Source organism: Tympanuchus pallidicinctus, unplaced genomic scaffold (genome assembly GCF_026119805.1).
Source record: "Tympanuchus pallidicinctus isolate F22 unplaced genomic scaffold, pur_lepc_1.0 scaffold4, whole genome shotgun sequence".
NCBI classification, from domain to species: Eukaryota; Metazoa; Chordata; class Aves; order Galliformes; family Phasianidae; genus Tympanuchus; species Tympanuchus pallidicinctus.
Window position 1 is genome coordinate 293,385 of NW_026294758.1, and position 17,930 is coordinate 311,314.

The window sequence follows — 17,930 nt, forward strand, 5'->3', positions numbered from 1 at the left end:
GTAACATGAAGCAAAATGCACCCTTACTTATGTTCTGCTGTCTCTTTTTACAACATTGTCTTTTGTTATTGTAAACTCTTCTCTATGTTGCCTGCCTAATGCAGAGCACAACTACTAATCCTAGCAATTGCAGAAAGACCAAAGTGTCATTTGAAAGATATTTTCAGGCATATATTCATGAGCATACTGATACAATCTTTCGTGTTTCTTACAGACAGTTTGGTTTCCAGAATGTTTTACGAATCTGAAGACACGGAGGAGAGTGATGTATATGAAGATGAACTTTACCGAGAGGATTCATCCTCTGAGCCAAGCATCGACAGCGAGGTGGAATTTCATCTCTACAGCCAGGTCCACTATTCCCAAAACCTTGCTGAAATCAGCTCACTGGAGGTGTCTGAAGAAGCAGATGTTGCGGAATTCACAGACCAGGGTCCAGGTCTAACTGTGGCACCACTTGAAGACCAGAATATTGTTGAACTGCACGATTCTGATGGCGAGATTTCGGACGACCCTGAGATCATTGTCTTGTCCGATACACCAGAGGAAGACAGTGTTTACAAAAGCAAGGCACGAAAGTCAACAAGCCCTTTAGCTGAAGGTAGAATGCATACCTGTGGATCTTCCATAGCAAATCGTGCCCAAGCCACCGAGCGCAATGCTCTGCATACTGCAGAAGTTTCAAGGCAAGGTCCTAGTCGGAATTTTCCCTCCGCTGATTCTGGACCTCTCACCGCCCAAGAGGTGATGGTAATAGATGATAGCTCAAATGATGAGGAGGAGAGCGTGCTATCTGAAAGCGATAATGTTGAGAGCTGGATGCTCTTGGGATGCAGTGCAGATGACAAAGACAAAGACATAATGTTGAACCTTGAAGGCTGCGGAACTCCCGTTGGGGAAGGTTAGTACTTTATTTCTCACTTGTTTATTCTTCTGTACCTGCATTGATTTGTCTGCAGCAATACTGGTATTTTAAAAAGGTGTTGTAAAATGCACTGATGTTTTTGAAGGATTAACAGGAATCAAATGGGAGTGTGCAATGATGGACACAAACGATGGAAATAGCCTTACATAACATTGTTATATATGTAAGCATGTACTTTTAAGGAGCTGTGAAAACAACATTTTTGCTGGTAGAAATTCAGAAGCCATGTCAGAATGATGCATACTGTGAACTTTCAAACGTTCCTGCATATTTCATAGTTGTGAATGACAAGTATGGTGTGAGATAAAAAGAGAATACAGTGGTTTATTATTGTAAATGAAGCAAGTAGGGAAAAGTCATTTTGAGGATGGAAGATACAAAATCTGTGGCAGGAATGGCATAACAATAAAAAGCTTACTGAAAATACTGCAGGGCAGGAAAATAAATAGTCCTTATAATCTAGGAAGCAGTGTCATTTCTCTTCCTGTGTGTTGAGATTTTGCCCATCTGACCTGTCTCCTTTGCCTCATTGCCTTAAGCTGTGGAGACACAAATGCCTTTCAGGGCTTTGGTGTATGCCAGATCAAAGATATTTCAACTGTAGAAGTGGATTAACTGTAACAGGATATGGGAAGGAACGGAGGGGAGACCAGTGCTGAGTCCCCTTCCCAAGAACCAGATTATGTAAACTCTCCTTCCAGGGTCTGGTGCAGCTGGGACTGTTTCTCTGAAATTTACTGCAACTTCTTCTGTGTTTTCTGCACTGAGTAATTCAGAGTCACTAAGATTAATACCAAGTGTTTTAATATTTAGTAAAATGTTCTTCCAGGGTGCTGTACAAACAGGAGGGGGATCAAGTCTTGGAAAGGGTAGATAACAGCAGGAGGAGGGGAAATAGCTTGAAGTTGGGGCAGGGCAGCTGGAGGTTGGATGTCAGGGGGAAGTTGTGTGCTGTGAGAGTGGTGAGGTGCTGGAACAGCTGCCCAGAGAGGCTGTGATGCCCCGTCCATCCCTGGAGGTGTTGGAGGCCAGGTTGGATGGGGCCCTGGGCAGCCTGGGCTGCTGTGAAATGGGGAGGTTGGTGGCCCTGCATTGGTGGGGGGTTGGAACTTGGTGACCCTTGGAACGCAGGGAAATGGGATGTTCTATAGTAGGGTGTGCAGGCTGATACTGGTGACGTTCTTCCTCAAGACGGCTTTATAAACGATTGTTACTGTTTGTATGCTGGCACTAAACTTGTTGAGAAAACCAAGCACTTCTTTTCTTCTAAAGCATTTCCTCCTTGCCTGTAAATGTTCACTACCGCTTTTCTTCTCCCCTTCTCTCATGTACATCTTTGCGTATTATCCTGGTGTGCTGCTAGCTGCACTGTGTTGTGCGTTCAGTCTCAGGTGGTTGTTCAGTGACTTCAGGTGGCTGCCCAGACTTCAGAGGTGGGAGAAATGCCTTCCATATTCCCAGTGTGATGCCGGAAGAATGGCAGAGCATGCAGTTAGTGTGAGACACGTTATGTTCTGAATGTATGTCACTTTTTCTCCCCATAAATAATTTTAATTATTCTAAACTGCAATTGCTAATAGTTATCTTGAAGTTGCTAAATTCCATTCGTCATCTTATATTTTTGTGTTCTGCTTTTTTGTTCAAGACTAGAGTGAGTTAGTTTGTGGGATTTATTTTTTTTAATTACCTGTTGGAAAGCAAATGTTTGGGGCCAAATGTTGACTTCTTTGGCAGCAGTGCTATTTTGTACGTAGTATTATGCTTTCTGGTATTTTTGTATTTTTTTTCTCATAACTAACTGGCAGGCAGATGGCCTGGAGTTGCATTTCTTTTATTCAGTTTACTCCATATATTTCCTTGGCTTCTGTTCTAAAACTGCTGATGCTAGCAGTAAAGTTTCTCCCCCTCAAAAAACAGAAGACAGAAAAGTGTGTAAACAGCATTTGAGACAGTAAGCAAATGTCATCGTTACATACGTTTGGGCAACAGAATGGAATTAATTAATCAGAATGACTATGCTTATTAGGAGAGCTATGAAAATGAAAATTTATGGCTTCATTCTTTGTACTATTCTAACAACAGTGTGCTGAGGGAGATTCCTAAAGGCTCTTATGCAAGATTAACATCAGCAGAAGGGTTGTGTGGTATGTTTACTAACAAATGTAACATTATGTTTGATGATCATGTTCTTAGGTACTGGCAATAAGCAAGCCACATTCTAAGAAGATAACGGTAGAATTTTCCTTTGCTGTATAAACTTGTCATAATCTTCACACCTAGAAATGTTTTATTTAATGTACGAGATGTGCATATTTTTCTGAGGTGCCTGAATTTGAAGCCACAGTCTCACAAGCAGCTCACAAATGTAACTGCTCTGATTTTTTTTTCTCACTCCTACTTCTGGCTTCTTGAGAATTCCCCCTTGTGCCTAGCCTCACCCCAGTGATCCATTACAGAACCCTTGTGCTTGGAGAGCTGAGACATACAGAACAGGTGGGGTTTGGTTATACACACAGCTTTGATTGCATTTAAGCTTTTTGCATTCTGCATCTGTAGTACTTAGCAGAACATCTTAACACTTGCACGCTTCTCTCAGCCATGCTTTCCAGTGCATGTAGCGGTGATGACGCAGGGACGGAGGTTTACAGCAACTATGTGTTCTGTATATGTGTGTAAGCCAAAAAGGTATCGAAATAGCTCTAGGAAATAGGAGCCGTAACTCTTCTTAGTGTAAAGTAACAATAATTTGTATGTTGAGCTTCAGAGTGCCTTATCTCCCACGTTCTAAAGGACTCCTTCGTTGAAACTTGAAAGACTTAAATCTAAGGAAAGAAGGGAATTTAAAAAATGATATTTGTGTTAGCAAATTTATCCTCTCAAAGATAATCTTTGCACAGCCCTCTGTTCTGAGTTTCTCAAGAAGATCAAGTCTGCACTGACTGCACAATGTACAAATCACTGTTTGAGCCTGCTGTGCCAGTATGGACAGGACGTGGACCACAGCAGCTCCCCAGGAGAGTGTGTGAGTGAGTCCATGGACCTCCAGCAGCAGGGTGATGGCGTGTGCAGTGCTCTGTTTGCCTCCCGTGGAAACAGGGACTGAAACGTGAGCAGTTCCTTCATTGTAGGAGCAGCCCCTTGTATCCATCACTGGAGGAGTCTGCTGTCTTGTCTGAGTGCCTGAAATAGAGGTGCTGAGGCTCTGCTCTACTCCTTACATGCTTGCCCTACTGTAGTCTATAGCAGCCTTGTCATTTTCAATATTCTTAATCAACAAATAACATAATTTCTCGATCCCTGCAGTGCTCAGAGAGATCTGCTCCCTGTGTGGCCTTCTAGCTTCAGTCGCTTTCTGCTGTCACAGGGAGAGACAGCCTTTCTCTGGCAAAATGAGCTCTGGTTCCTGAATTGTACTGGACATTCGCCCTGTCTGTCTTCATTTAATAGTTTGAAAGCTATTGGTCCTCAAGCAGTGCTCTTGAACGGAGATGAAAGCTTTTTCTCCCCTTTCTGTTCTCTTCCTTTTTGAGAGGTTTTATCTGCCTCTCACTTGTTATTGCTTGCCTACCACTGCATTTATCCCCCTATTTCTATGAAATGCAACTTTCTGTCGTACATTAGTCGTTTCCTGAGCAGATGTGGCCACATCTGCCAACCTTTAATTACTTGAGGTGTGAAGATGAGTGCTAGCTTTTTTCTTCTGTGTACAGAGAAATACTGGGGAGTAAGGGAAAGTCCTCAGTGTGGCTGCAGGGATTTTTACCCACCATACTTGGACCTCACTTTCCTGTGGTGAGATAACACCCAGCTTGGGAGTGAATGAGGCAACTAAACAACCACACCAGGCCAAATCTGAAGGCAGCAACCAACAGCTGATGGCATTACTTGCACTCTGCTGCTCATCGTACGGCTTCCCTGCATGGCATTTACAGCACTGTACTCTGCTGCTGCCATCTGCTTTGCAAAAAGCATCCTAACCTAATCCTATGCCTAATCCTTGGGCATTGTAAGTGCGGGAAGATCCAGATCTTGAGTATGATTTTCCTAAATTTTTAAATGATTAGAATTCATGGGAAAGTGTACAATTTCTGCTGTTTACTAAATGTGTAGAATTCATTTATAGTGCTGGGAAGTTCCTGGGCCTGTGAAGGAGAGCTCTCCCCTCCTACACCTTTCTCCATCTTGCAGTAAGAGTATATGCGTTAAGAATGTTAATCTCCCACAGCTGGAAGACTTTCATCCATTCCTTCATTAAAAGCTTCCTTTTAACATTTTTCCTCTCCCGTTTGTCACTGAATTTTTGTCCCGGCGGCTTTTGGAAAGACAGCTGTTGAAGCTGCAGCATCAGTGTCCAGCTGCTATGGAGTACAGAAAACAAGCTGCCTTCCTGTTCCTTGTCCATTGCCCCCCCCTTGCAGCACCTTTTGGAGCCGAGGGGCTAATTCTGTCATTCTCTTTGTCTGGCGAGTTTGTGCAGTGCAGTTTGTCCGATTGGTTTCCAATCCAGTGTTTCTATAAAGCTGAGAACAGAAGGTACAAGAGTCAGCTGAAGTTCGCAGCTTGTTACAAGACGCTGCTCAGATGTGTTTGTCAGGTGGTCTGCCTGAACACCTGAACTGATTTCTTGATGGACTGCGTTCTGGCACTCGGTTAAATGCAAATGTTCTTAAGCTTAGCGGTCAGTAATAGTTAGGAAAGGAAAAGAGCATTCAAGGAATAAGTATTTTACTTGAGGTATTTTACATCAAATTTTGTCCTGTTAAAGTGGCCTATGCCACAGGAAATAACGTCCATGAAATAAAGTGTGAGCTAGTTTTTCCAGAGCAGGTTTTCCCCCTTCTCATTTTAGCATCCCTTTCCATCTTTATGAGCCTAGACATGCTTCTAAGCACCCGCTTTTGTCTGTAGTAAACAAGTATCTCATTTAACATATCTAATAAAAAAAAAAAAGGAAACTGAACATTCAGTGAATGAAAACAAAAAAAGCCTTTTTTTTTTTTTTAAAGGAATTTGGAATAATTTTATTTTTGCCTTTCCCTGTAAGTTGGTGCAGGACGGTTTTCTGCTGCTAATGGAGTCAAAATGGAAATGGGAGCCTCGTATAAATTTGGTGTGTGCTTTCATCTCCACCAGCCACGCGCGGGGGAAGCATCCTTTGTTTGCTATCGGTGTTTTGAGTGGCTTCTTTGAGGCAGATAGCTGTTCATTTCCTTTTACCTCTGCACAGCGCTATATTCAAAAATCTGACCACATCTGTGCTTTTTTTTTCTGTGCTGTTATCCCCTCTGTGTATTTTTAAACAGTAAAAAAGGAAATGTGCGCTAAAATGACCAGAAAAAAACCCAAAGCGTTTGCTCGTTCCCAACATAACTCCGGTCCTGGACTGGGCCTGAGCGCCAGCTTCAGCCCAGCGTCCTCTGAGCTCCAGGGCTGAAGCAGTGGCCGCAGGGCAGTTGGAAGGGCCCGTAAAAAGCAAAAGGATGTGGCTGGATGTCAGCTTTGCTCTGACAGCAGTCCTTCGGGAGTCCAGTTTTCGATCAGCGGCTGCCAGGCCCTGTGCTCTGCCCTGCCCATGGCGCGGGGGCCTGCAGCGTGCCGGCGGCCAGCGGTGCTGGTGGTCCTGCAGGGCCTCCTGCTGCTCTGCCGTGGGGCCCGGCGCTGGATCTTCGTTCCGCAGGGCCGAGCGCTGCGGTGCTCTCTGAGGGTCGGGGGGCTTCTTGGCTCTGTGCGCCAGGACGGGAGCTTTGCTTACGTGTGCCGGAGCGCTTTGTGCATGAGTTGCCGTAACAGAATGCGCCCCAGAGCTGTAATAAGCAGTGGGAATCCACCTACGTTTGGGAGATACAGCATGCATATGGATATTTTGATTAAAGGAAAAAAGCTTAATCTTCTTTGCCGTGTAATGTGGATACACTCGAATCTCTTGATTATTAAAAAAAAAAATTAATAAAACTAATAAAGTTCTTTTGGAAATCTGAGAATATCTGACTAACTCTACCTGCAGCCTTGGCAGCCCCTTTTATCTGTGTGGATTTCTCTGCCTATTGTAGACCCTGGCTCTAATTTAAATTTCCCATGGCTTAGGATTGCTGACTAGGTTTTCTGCAAGAGTGCCCATGCTTATATGGTCATATATTCTGAGTGACTTTTTCCCTTTTTTTTTCTTTTTTTTTTTTCCTTTTTCTTTTTTCTTTTTTTTCTGTTTTTTCTTTTTTTCTTTTTTTCTTTTTTTCCTTTTTTTTTTCTTTTTTTTTCTTTTTCTTTCTTTCTCTCTTTCTCTCTTTCTCTCTTTCTCTCTTTCTCTCTTTCTCTCTTTCTCTCTTTCTCTCTTTCTCTCTTTCTCTCTTTCTCTCTTTCTCTCTTCTCTCTTTCTCTCTTTCTCTCTTTCTCTCTTTCTCTCTTTCTCTCTTTCTCTCTCTTCTCTCTTTCTCTCTTTCTCTCTTTCTCTCTTTCTCTCTTTCTCTCTTTCTCTCTTTCTCTCTTTCTCTCTTTCTCTCTTTCTCTCTTTCTCTCTTTCTCTCTTTCTCTCTTTCTCTCTTTCCCCCTCTGTTCTGTTAATTGTTGTAACGGTGTTTTCTTCCGCTACTTCTGTCATCAGTTTGATCTTTCTTCCTTGTCCCTGTTTGTTTGGGTCTCCGGAAAACCCTTCTCACTGCAGTTGAATCTTAAAGGCAGATGAGGAATTAATTCAGTTCTCTTAGAGGAGAAGTTTGAGATTTTTAAGTAATTAAAAAATAAAAGTATTGCAGAGGCAATGGAGAATATACTGGGATCTGAGTTTACAAAAGGAAAAAATGAAGTTGGCCTGTGGAAGTGTGTGAGCCAAGTAAATATGGGCCTGGGACAAGTGTGGGTGAAAAAGAAACTCCGTGAAGTTTAAAACAGAGTGCAGATCTGAAGGCGATAGGAGGAGCATGACGGTTGAATGCTGATGGTTCATTACGTGTCTTCCTGCTTACAGAAGCACCTAGTGAAGGTGGTTTGTGCTTCAGAGCACTGAGCAAAATGGACGTGCGCAGGGATTCACAGGAGTGGCAGAGATTTCATTTTGTGAACCCCTGGGCTGCAGTTGGCATGTTTTGGAGCAGGCAAGGCCTCTGCTGTAGAGCTCACTCTGCATCTTTGTGGCGTGCACAGGAATTGCTGTGCAGGTTTAATTGCTGGGCGTGCTGGTGAGATGGGCACATGTGCAGTGCTGCAGATCCTTCTGGAAGTTTCTTACTCAAATGTGGAGAAGACTTGTATTGTGATACCATCACAGTCAACACTACATCTGTGACAGTTGGTATTCAGCAGTTCATTTTTATATTATTATTATTATTAATTATTACCATAAGTTTTGTCTGGAATAATTTCCCAGACTGATATATTACCTGTGCTGTGCATTGGTGTAACAGCAGGTAACATTCTGGGTGACTAATGCTCACCCGTATGCTCTGCTGTGTATGTAACTGGTTCTCTCACTATGCTTAGTTACAAACATTGCATGCGTTTTCTTGCTGTTTTTCATACTGAACAACTCCCTGCAATAGCTTTCCTAAGCAATAACTATGTGTCCTTGGGCAGGGAGTCGGTATCCGTGGAGGCACGTAGGATGTTATTCACCAGCAGTGAGCCAGCAGCCTGGCGTATTTCAAGATGAAGGCAGTCCTGAGCTCTCTTTCAGTCTCTCGTTTGACTTCCTGTCCCCTCACACTGCTCAGTTTCAAATCTCCAGGTGTAAATGGAAGTAACTCCTCACATCTCTGGCCAAGCTCTGCGTAGGTGAGAGTTTGGCCAGAGCCCGCCCTGCAAGCCGGTGCTGTTGGCTCAGCACACCCTCTGCTCTCCTGCTGTGCTAGTGAAGGAGCAGCGGCCCTCCCGTCCCACAGGCAGGAGGCTGCTGTGGGCAGGGCAGCTGCAGGCGGGTGGGCCAGGAGATGGTGTGCTGCTCAGCTTCTGTCCTTGGGTTTTCCAGTTCGTGCTGATGCTTCTCATTAATGTGGAAGTTTTAGCTGTTGTTTAACTATAAGCTGATTCTTTATTGTGTGAAAGTTGGTTGCACCAGTGTTCTGCGTCCTCGAGGCTGACCCCTTCCTCTTTCCTTGCTGTGTATGACGGTGGCTGCGTTCGTCTCCCTTTCTGCATTTGTGCAGCAGTGCTGACCACCTCCAGCGTGCGCAGGGAAATGATGTCACTCACAGAAGTGAGAAAGTAAGGAAACGAGCACCATCTATTCAGGATTGCTTGTGTGTATGGTAATATACGCCTCACGTTATGTGAATGGTAAAAGCTGTCACCCTCACATTTTATAAAATAATATGCAACGTGCATTTCAAACCTTTGTTGAAAAACATTTTGTCACCATTTTGAGTTAAATCCGTGAATTATTTTGCTGTCTTGAACAATGCCAAGTCTGATACTTGTTTGCTGGTTTTGTTCCTTTTGATCATTTCTGTTCTTGAAAAGTGTAGGCAGTGGGAAATACTTGCAGACGCTCAAAGAACCCTGCTGGATGCATCATTTTTTTGTGGTACAGCTGCCTTTCAGTCATAGTGGATGGGTTTCGCTGCACTTTGTTGCTGAGCTTGTTGCACGGGCTGTTGTGGCTGCCCCTCTGCCCAGAGACCCGAAGCATGAGAAAAGAGCAAAGCCCTCATGGGGCAGTCTGAATACTTTGTAAATATTTCTCCATGGAATCCTTTTTCTTAAAAAAGCTCACAGCACCACAAGAGGAGGAGAGGTGCGGGGGGAGGGGGGCAGTGCTGGGGCAGACACGGACCCTGCCAGATGCCTTTCTCGGTCTCTTTCTGAAACCGTGTGGTGAAACTCTTGAGTTTTCTCTGCCCTGGTAAAGCAGAGGCTGTGATGTGCTGGGTGCCCCTCTACCTCTGTGTTGACAGTAGTTCTCTGGCACTGCGCTTGCTGCCCTGAAGGTAAGCCAGTAGCTGATAGCTGTGTATCTTTGCATTTAAACTTTAGCTGCGGAGGTCTGGGGATTCCCCCTCCCCTCAAAACACTGGGCTCAGTGTGGCATGAAACCGGCTCTGTGCTCAGCTCTGTGCAGCTCTAACGTGGGGTTGCGCTTAAGTATGGGTATGACTATAGAAGAACACGTGCACATGTGTAAATGTACATAAATGTATTTATTGGGATGCTTAATTTTAGGTTTGTAGGTCGAGCTTCAGCTTTTGTATCTGCATTCTGTCTGCGTGGAATACCTGATGCGTGGCTTTCTAAAGAAAACCAAAGTGAAAGCAGTCGCTAAGTCTGAATACGGCTTTCACTGACATTTCAAAGTGCGTCTGTGAGACGTGAAGCGGTGTTTGTAGCCTTTATGGGGGTCAATGAAACCCATGCGATAGGTTTCCCACAGTGGTAGCCCAGTTTCAAGCAGAACTGTTCCCAGCCTCCTGCTTTTGGAGCATACATCATTTCCTGACTGTTTCAACTGCGCTGCTGGTATTTCTAGCAATAAAACTGAGCTGGTAAATACTAGAGGTACACAGCCTTGTGGGGTGAATTTCTCCTTGGCTTTTGATGCTAACAGTTTTGTTGTAGCATGAAGTTTAAAATAGCAAAGAGGAATATCTGTTTGAGAAGTGAGTAGAGTGCGAGTATCAGCCATCACAGCAGCGGAGCAGCTCAGCTGACATCAGTAATGTGTGCTGTTCAGCTCCTCGCAGGAGCTGCTCTGTGCCTTTCTTTTGGTGAGTTGCTGCTGAAGAAAGTTTGTTCTCTGTGGGTTTGTTGGGTTTTTTTTGAAGTCTGTTGGTGCTGGTAGTGAGAGTCTTTTTTTTTTTTTTTTTTTGGAGTGTCATTTTAAGAAAAATGTATTTTGGAAAATTTTCAATCTCTAGATATTAAAAAAAAAAAAAAAAGTTTGCAATGTTGTAGACACTGTGCCCTTCCGGTAAAAAAGAAATTGTAAAAATGTTTGTGTTTTCCAGTTGTTTTCTGGGGCTGTGGGTTTTTGTTATTTGGGTGTTTTTTGGAGCAGCAGACTTCTGCAGGTGGAACAGGTGCTGTTTTACTTGCCGTTTATCTAAAAATGGAGTGATTTCATTATAGTTTTTCTTTAAAAAAATAAAGCAAGGTGAGTAAGCCCAGCAGAGGAGGGATTGTGGAGAACAAAATAGTTCCCAGCAGGGGAAACCTCCGTGCTTCTGTGCACAGCCCCATGGCAGCCCAGCACCAGCCCTACCAGGACCTCCGGCTGCTCTGCCTGCCTGCCCTCCTGCCTGCTTGCCCTGCCCTGCCCTTGCCCTGCATGCTGAGCCTGCTGGCCCTGCCTATCCATCCTGCCCTTCCTCCCTGTCAGCCCTGCCTCCCTTTCTGAAGCACAGCAGCCCTGGGCGCAGTGCCGCTTGCAGAGGAGCGCACCGGGGTGCACCTGCCGCACGTGAGGGCTGCCCAGGAAGCAGGAGCCCAGCCCTGGCAGGGCAGCACTGAGGAGGAGCCGTGCCGATGTGGCCGGGATGGAGTCCTGCAGCTGGGCCAGGCTCGGTGTTGGCTTTGTCGTGCTGCTCAGCCTGCTCGCCCGCGGTGGCCGAGAAGCGCGCTGTTGGCTTGTCTTCGCTGTGGTGATTAGCGGGATTAAATGTAAGCTGCTGTGTACTTTGTACCAATTAGTTTCTCATCGGAGAGGTTCATTAGGACTTCTTTCTCTCCTTGCGATGTTTTCTCGACGTTTGATGACGTATGTGGCAGACTCACATTGCTGGAGCTCTGTCCTGGGCGTGTGACCGCTGTCAGCTTTGTTTTCACAGCCTTTGCTTTCATGGCAGAAACAACACTGCTCACAGAGGACTCTAAGCCCGAGTACTGACAATTTACCTTAAAACAGCCTCTGCTTAGCAATGGCCACAAAGTCACCACCTCAGAAAACAGAATGGTCGGAAAAGGCCAGTTTGACTAGTTTTGCTCAATCTCACTTTCCCTGCGGTCCTAGCTGAGGGGTGTACACACTGTTCCATACTGAGCCTTCATGTTGCAGGGGCACCGTGCTTCCCAATAAGAAATTTGTTTTCTTATTTTCTTCTGTGTTGTACACCAGTGATAGAGACGTGTGTGCCATAACAGAATTCTAAGGGACAAAAGCTGAAAAATGCTCTCCCTTATATGAGAACGTACGTTTGAGAATCGTTGGCTCAGTGGGCTGTACTTGGAAAGAGCAGACGAAAGAGTCTGCAGTGTGTGATGAGGTAATGAAACACAGTTATATCAGCTCGGAGAAAAGGGAGAGGTATTCTTGGCTCACATTGTTTTAGCACAGAGAAGGGAAGTCAGTGCAGGTGAGCAAAGCAAGGCAGACAGCTGTTAACCATCCAGTGCTGCACCACAGTGAAAAAGTTGGCATGGAGCACAAGCACAGTCACTGGGACCAAGTCTGGGAGTGCACAGACACACCAGCCTGGGAGTGCCCCTGGACTTGGAGGGATCATCCTCCCACCTCCTGTTTATTTTCTTTCTGGATGTCAGAGATCAACTAAACCTTCGTCAATCTGTGAGGCTTTCAGTCTGCAGTGCTGTGAGGCAGGAAGCAGGCTTCTCAGGAACGCAAAAGACAGTTTTTTAAAGTTTTTACTTTTCTTATAGTGTTGTTGAATACAAAAAGAAAAAAAACTAGAAATGAATTGATTGATTACTAAGGATAAGTTCATTAAAACTTTTATTTCTCTTTAGTTTGGCTACTGTCTGTTTTTCAGCAAGGAGGAACTTAAAAACACAAAGGAAACGCAGCATTGGTGGGTTGTGGTGCCAGCAGTACCTGCTGCATACAGCACAGCTGCCTGGAGTCGAATAGCTAGTGTCTGAATGTCTCTGCTGTGGGAACAGTAGGTACGCCCATACAAATCTGTATTACACACAACAGAATTGGCAAGTATTGAAAAACTACGTTACCAGTAACTCAAAACAGCAGGAGACGTTCTGCAATAGGGCAGTGTGCCTTTATGCTTCTGAGGTTTGCCAGCAGAGGCAAACTGTACTGTATAACTGATCTTCTGCAAGGTGATTAAGTTAGTTTTAACTGCAGCTGTACCACCTGAAATCAGAGGGAAAAGTGGGACGGGATACTGACTGCTGGTGTTACGTGCAGTGAAAGTTACAGCCATCTGCATCCGTGTGACTGACCAAAGTAGGCCCGTCAGGAGTCTCCAGGGTGAGTCGGACTGGGAATAACAGGAATGAAGTCACCGTCGTGTCTCAGAGGAAGTGGGTAGCTCTTATGTCACGTTAGGTGACTTGTTCTGAAATGGCGTAATTGCTGTTAATGAGGAAATCGTGAAAGTAGTTGTGAAGGGCAGTTAATGCAAGGATGTGGAAGAGAAGAAAAAATGGCAATCCATTCCAAATGGGAAATTTGGACTGTCAGTAAAATCTTTTCAGCTTGTTCTCCAAAATGCAAGTCTATTACTAAATTTGAGGTTTGTTAACAAAATGAGATCCTACATAGGGTGCAATTCTGCATGCGGTGAACGAAGAACAAGAGTCTGTTTAGACATTTCTGATCAAAGAAAACGTGAGAAGAAAAAAGGAAGGAAAACTGAAATGGCAGGAGGGAATCCATTTCAGACTCCCAGAGCTTGCTCACGTGCTTAAAACTTCAAGTTCTCGTTGCCGTCCAGAGGCAGTGTGGCTCGGAGCTGGGGGTTTGGGCAGGTGATCAGAGCAGAAATGTTGCTTACGGTTGAGAATAGTTGATAGTAATATAGTAATGATGTGGCCGATCCAACCAGCACTCAGGTCACAGTGTTCACCCTCCTTATGTTCAGCTGTATAGTCCACACACGGTACCTTTACTTATTCTCTGTGTTAAAAAAGCGATTTTTTTCAGCTGTTTGGTCAAAGCAGTGAAATACAATTTGCATGTTAAAAATACACTCGGTTCTGTATTTTCTAGTGTTCTTGGTACATAGTGAAGGCAGTACAGAGCTGCGTGTTTCAGTGGCATTTTATGCACTGTCACAGTGTTTAAAATCACTGGTGCAGCTTCTCTCCGTGGTCCATGCAGAATGCATTGTGTGCTGGGCACGGAGGGGAGAAGAACTGTGCTGATAGTACAAAACCATCAGTGATTCATGAGTGGTTTTAGTTCAGAAGTAAAACTGAGAATGGGGTGGTCTGAAAAAGACATCAGAGAAAAGATGGGAATTGCTGTTTCTGCAGCCAACCTGAAACGTAGGATACTTGCTTATTCACGTTTTAAGTCTGAGCTTTTTGGAAATGTGATTTCTTTTAGCACAGCTGCATGGAGAGCTGCAAGCCGAGCAATTTCTGTAACATTTATATGAACTGTAGGATAAGCCTAGAACTTCAGTATGACCTTTAATTGTACCTCTGCAGAAGCAAACGTATCTGTTGATTTCAGCTCTTTATGGACAAATTTTGTCAAATGAATTAATCAGTTTACACCAAAACCCAGGCATTTGTGCCTATATGGCATTTCCAAGTGTGCAGATGTTAAACAGAAAACATGTCAGGCGCAGTACACGCGGAGAGGTATGTTTCAGTTTTGTATTAAGTCTGAACAAAATAGACAATTAGGAAAAAACAAGCAAAAAAACAAGCCAACAACAGAACAACCTTCCAGAAAAAGCCTGCGGTTGTGTTACGCTGTTGTCCAGAGACTGCTGGTAAGACCTTAACTCCAGTAAGTTCAGCTGCATTTTGTCCTGGACTAAAGTATCAATGGCTTGTAATGCACCAGAAAATTGGATGAAAGGAATTTGCAAAATATTAAGCTTCTTGCATTTAAGTAATCTTCTTAAACCAGCAAAAATGGGCAAATATAAATTCCAATTTTATTTAGTTCTCATTTTCTGATGCAAAAAAAAAGATAAGTTTAAGAGGGAAATGTTGGAGAATGTACACAGGAATAGAAGTGTATTTAGGGGAGGATTTGTAGCAGGAATAGCTGTTAGCACGTGTATATTGAAACATACTCCTTCAAAGGTGGTTTTAACACCACAGTAGCTATCTCATAAATCTTTTACACAAGTCATGGTGTGATTTATCAGAATGTGAGCCACCAAAATATACCTTTTACAGTAACCTCTGCTATTTCTTCTTTGGTTTAACTGCTGAGAGACGGATTCCTTAGAACGTGTGATGATCTTTTAAAAACTATAAATAAAAGGCAGGAGGGAAGCAGATAAAATCCTGGTTTGACTGCTGATTATTAAAAATGCTTACAGTGATGGTGACCACTGTGTTTATAAGAAAACTCTTATTTTGGTAAATTAAGTAGTGTTCCATGTGAATCATACGTGGGTTATTCTGAAAGTTGAATAATGACTGAATTTCCAATATATCTATCCTTTGTCAGGGATTTAAGGTCTCATACAGTGGCAGCAAGACGCAGGTTTGTGAAAACGTTGGTGTGGTTTCGTATGGTGTCAGGACAGCTCGTGTTCATTGTGGTGCAGCAGTGCTTCGTCCTTTGTGTGTGAGGATAAATGAGAGAGGAGGAGGAAATAATGCAAGTTGTTGGGCTGTGCTAACTCTGCTATTTTCTTGAGGGTTCCAGCTTCTTGCATTTATCAGCAGCTGCACAGATCAGATCTGAGTGCTCAAGGCTTGCTCTTACTGCTATACCAGTGCTGTAAAGCAGGGCTCCTTTAACGGGGTGTGGAGGAGCTGCTTTGGATCAAAGGAGCAGGCTGGCATTCAGAGGCTGTCCCGGACAAGTGCTCTTTCGTCCCTGGGACACAGGGGAATTTGTAAACACACAGTTGTTGGATTAAATTCTTGCCACAGGTCACATTCTCTTGTAAATGCTCAGTCATCTCGTTGACTTCCTTTAAAATGAGATTACTGTCACTTTGTGCATCTCAGAATGGTGGCATTTTAACTCGTTTGCTGGCTGGATTCTTACAGCCTAAACCACTGCTAGTCTGTGTGACAAAAAGCTAAGGCTGCTTCAAAGAGTGCCTGGTAATTCTGTTGCATAGCGCAGGGGCGAACCACTAATTTTTCCCAATTTCTAATTTATGTGCTTGCCTGTATGGTAAATGTAGATGTGTTGTGTGAAGACCTGCAAGCTTATTTGCTTTTCACCAGTTTCCTGAGCCATTTTGTGGCCCTGCAAGGAAAGGCACGCTGCACCAAATATTGTCCAGACTGCATCTGAGGGCACTCCGCTGCCAGCCCCGAGCCCTGCCAGCAGCACAGCGTGCTCTTCGTTTGCCTCCACTCACTTGGTAAATTCTTACCGAATGCCATTTTCCAACAGGTACTGTGTACAGCTGTCCTATTTTAATGATATTTCTCCAGGCACGTGTCTTAGGTGGAACTGCCTGTTTGCACAAGCACACTGCTCTCGTCGTATACCAGAGCTCAGCAAAGATCGGAGTCGAACAGACAGAGGGACTGCTGGCCAGCAGCGCAGCGTGGGACAGACAGCCGGGTTGCCCTGTCCCTCATGTCAGATCCTTACATTTGATCTTAAGACAAACAAGGTGCTACTGCCAGTTTGTCTTACATGCTCTTTTGTTGTTATTGTTACTGCTTCCGATTAAAAATTTTCCAAGTTGAACCACAAAGGTAAAATACTGAATAGAGAAAATGGCCTTTACTTATCTTAACCAAAAACCTTTCATTTCTGTTTCCTTAAGCACACCACAATGCTTTTACACGTTTTCAGATGATGAAAAATCATCTTTGGAATTACTTTTGCTCTGTAATTACAGCACTTTGGTTGCGTGTGTGATGGTTTGAAAGATGTGGTGAAATTGCTGTTTTGTTGGAATAGTATTTTTATCAATTCATACATTTTGAAAACTAGGCTATAGCTACTAGAGTGGACTTGGTGACCTTGGAGTGTGTACTGGTTGTCACACCCAAGTTGAAATGGGGAAAAATAAAAGTGGAAAACAACAGTTAAATGACATTTCATGACTACAGGTTGTTTTCTTTGGCCAAAGTAAGGGAATCTCTTGAATTCTGGTGGGTTTATGAGATTGTGTTGAATATCACAATGCTGACGTAAGTGCTGCATTCAGTTACAGTTTGTGATATTTGTGGAATGGAAGGAAAAGAAGCACGTTTTTGTCTAGCCCATTGAGTGTTAGCTGGTGCCATCAACTCTGTCAGGCAGGATCTAAGAAGATCTCTGGTGTTTAAATAATTCTGGTCATCCAACCTGTAGTGCTTTTTGTCTTTGCCCTTCCAGAGGATGGGTTGGGAAGTGAACAGAGCTGCAGGGTAAAGCTGGTAGCCCCTGTACGAGGGCCACGTCGGGTTGGGTGTATGGTTGCTGTGGGTTTCACTGGCTGCTGCAGCAATGCTGCGTGGTGGTTTGGGGCACATGGGTACCTAGCATGGCTCCTGTGTTGAGCCCAAGGTCTGCAGTGTACCTATTTCCCCTTTCGGAAAGCGGGGAGAATGGAAGCCCTTTTCTTTCCTGCAGATTTGTGAAAAATATAGCATTTACTCCTGTCCAGAAAGGAGGGAGGCAGGGCCATGGGCCAGAGCTGAGGCTGAGGTCTGCTTTGCCTGGTGGCAGCCGAGTAGGGTTTGCTTTGCTGCTCTGCCCCTTCCTCAGCGCCATGAAGCAGGCAATTAAAGTGAGTGAGGATACTGTTATGAGGGTTGAGGTAGGTGCACCAGCACCACAGGGCAAGGCAACACATCCCTTTGTCACCATGTTGGGCCTTCTGAAGGCTGGCTGCAGAACAAGCTACCTCTATCAGAAGGGAGAAGATCATTGCAGCTGCAAGGAAAGGGAAGGTTTGTTTGGGTTGTGTGTGCATGAGTAGAATGGCAAGCAGGGCAGGACCAGCCCAGAGAGTCTGAATGATTTTCACTTCTTCTTGCCCACTGCAGCTATGTGTAGAGGATGACTATTTGGATTACATGAAGGATGAGGTAGCCAAGTCAGTAGAAAAGCCTGAAGGTGACGTGTTGTGGAAACCAAATGAAGAGCTGCTGCCTGCAAAGTGCACTTTCATTCCAGCAGGATTTACCAGCTCTCGCCAGAAGTTTACTGTCTGTGCCACCTGCAGGACTTGTCTCTCTGCTTTTA

General features: G+C 44.3%; 2 protein-coding genes across 7 annotated transcripts in view; both read left to right on the plus strand.

Moving 5' to 3' along the window:
- SLC25A51 (solute carrier family 25 member 51) overlaps positions 1-17,930 on the plus strand; it is a 292,109-nt gene that overhangs the window by 111,808 nt on the left and 162,371 nt on the right. The window lies entirely within an intron of this gene.
- Positions 1-17,930, plus strand: part of ZCCHC7 (zinc finger CCHC-type containing 7) — a 114,374-nt gene that overhangs the window by 5,823 nt on the left and 90,621 nt on the right. For 4 of the 6 annotated variants that reach the window (XM_052701460.1, XM_052701457.1, XM_052701459.1 and 1 more), the window contains one exon: positions 215-901. In XM_052701460.1, coding sequence (XP_052557420.1) covers positions 232-901 — 670 coding nt within the window. In that variant the 5' untranslated portion in view covers positions 215-231. The remainder of the gene's footprint in view (positions 1-214; positions 902-17,930) is intronic. The other 2 variants (XM_052701458.1, XM_052701456.1) reach the window with 1 other exon arrangement.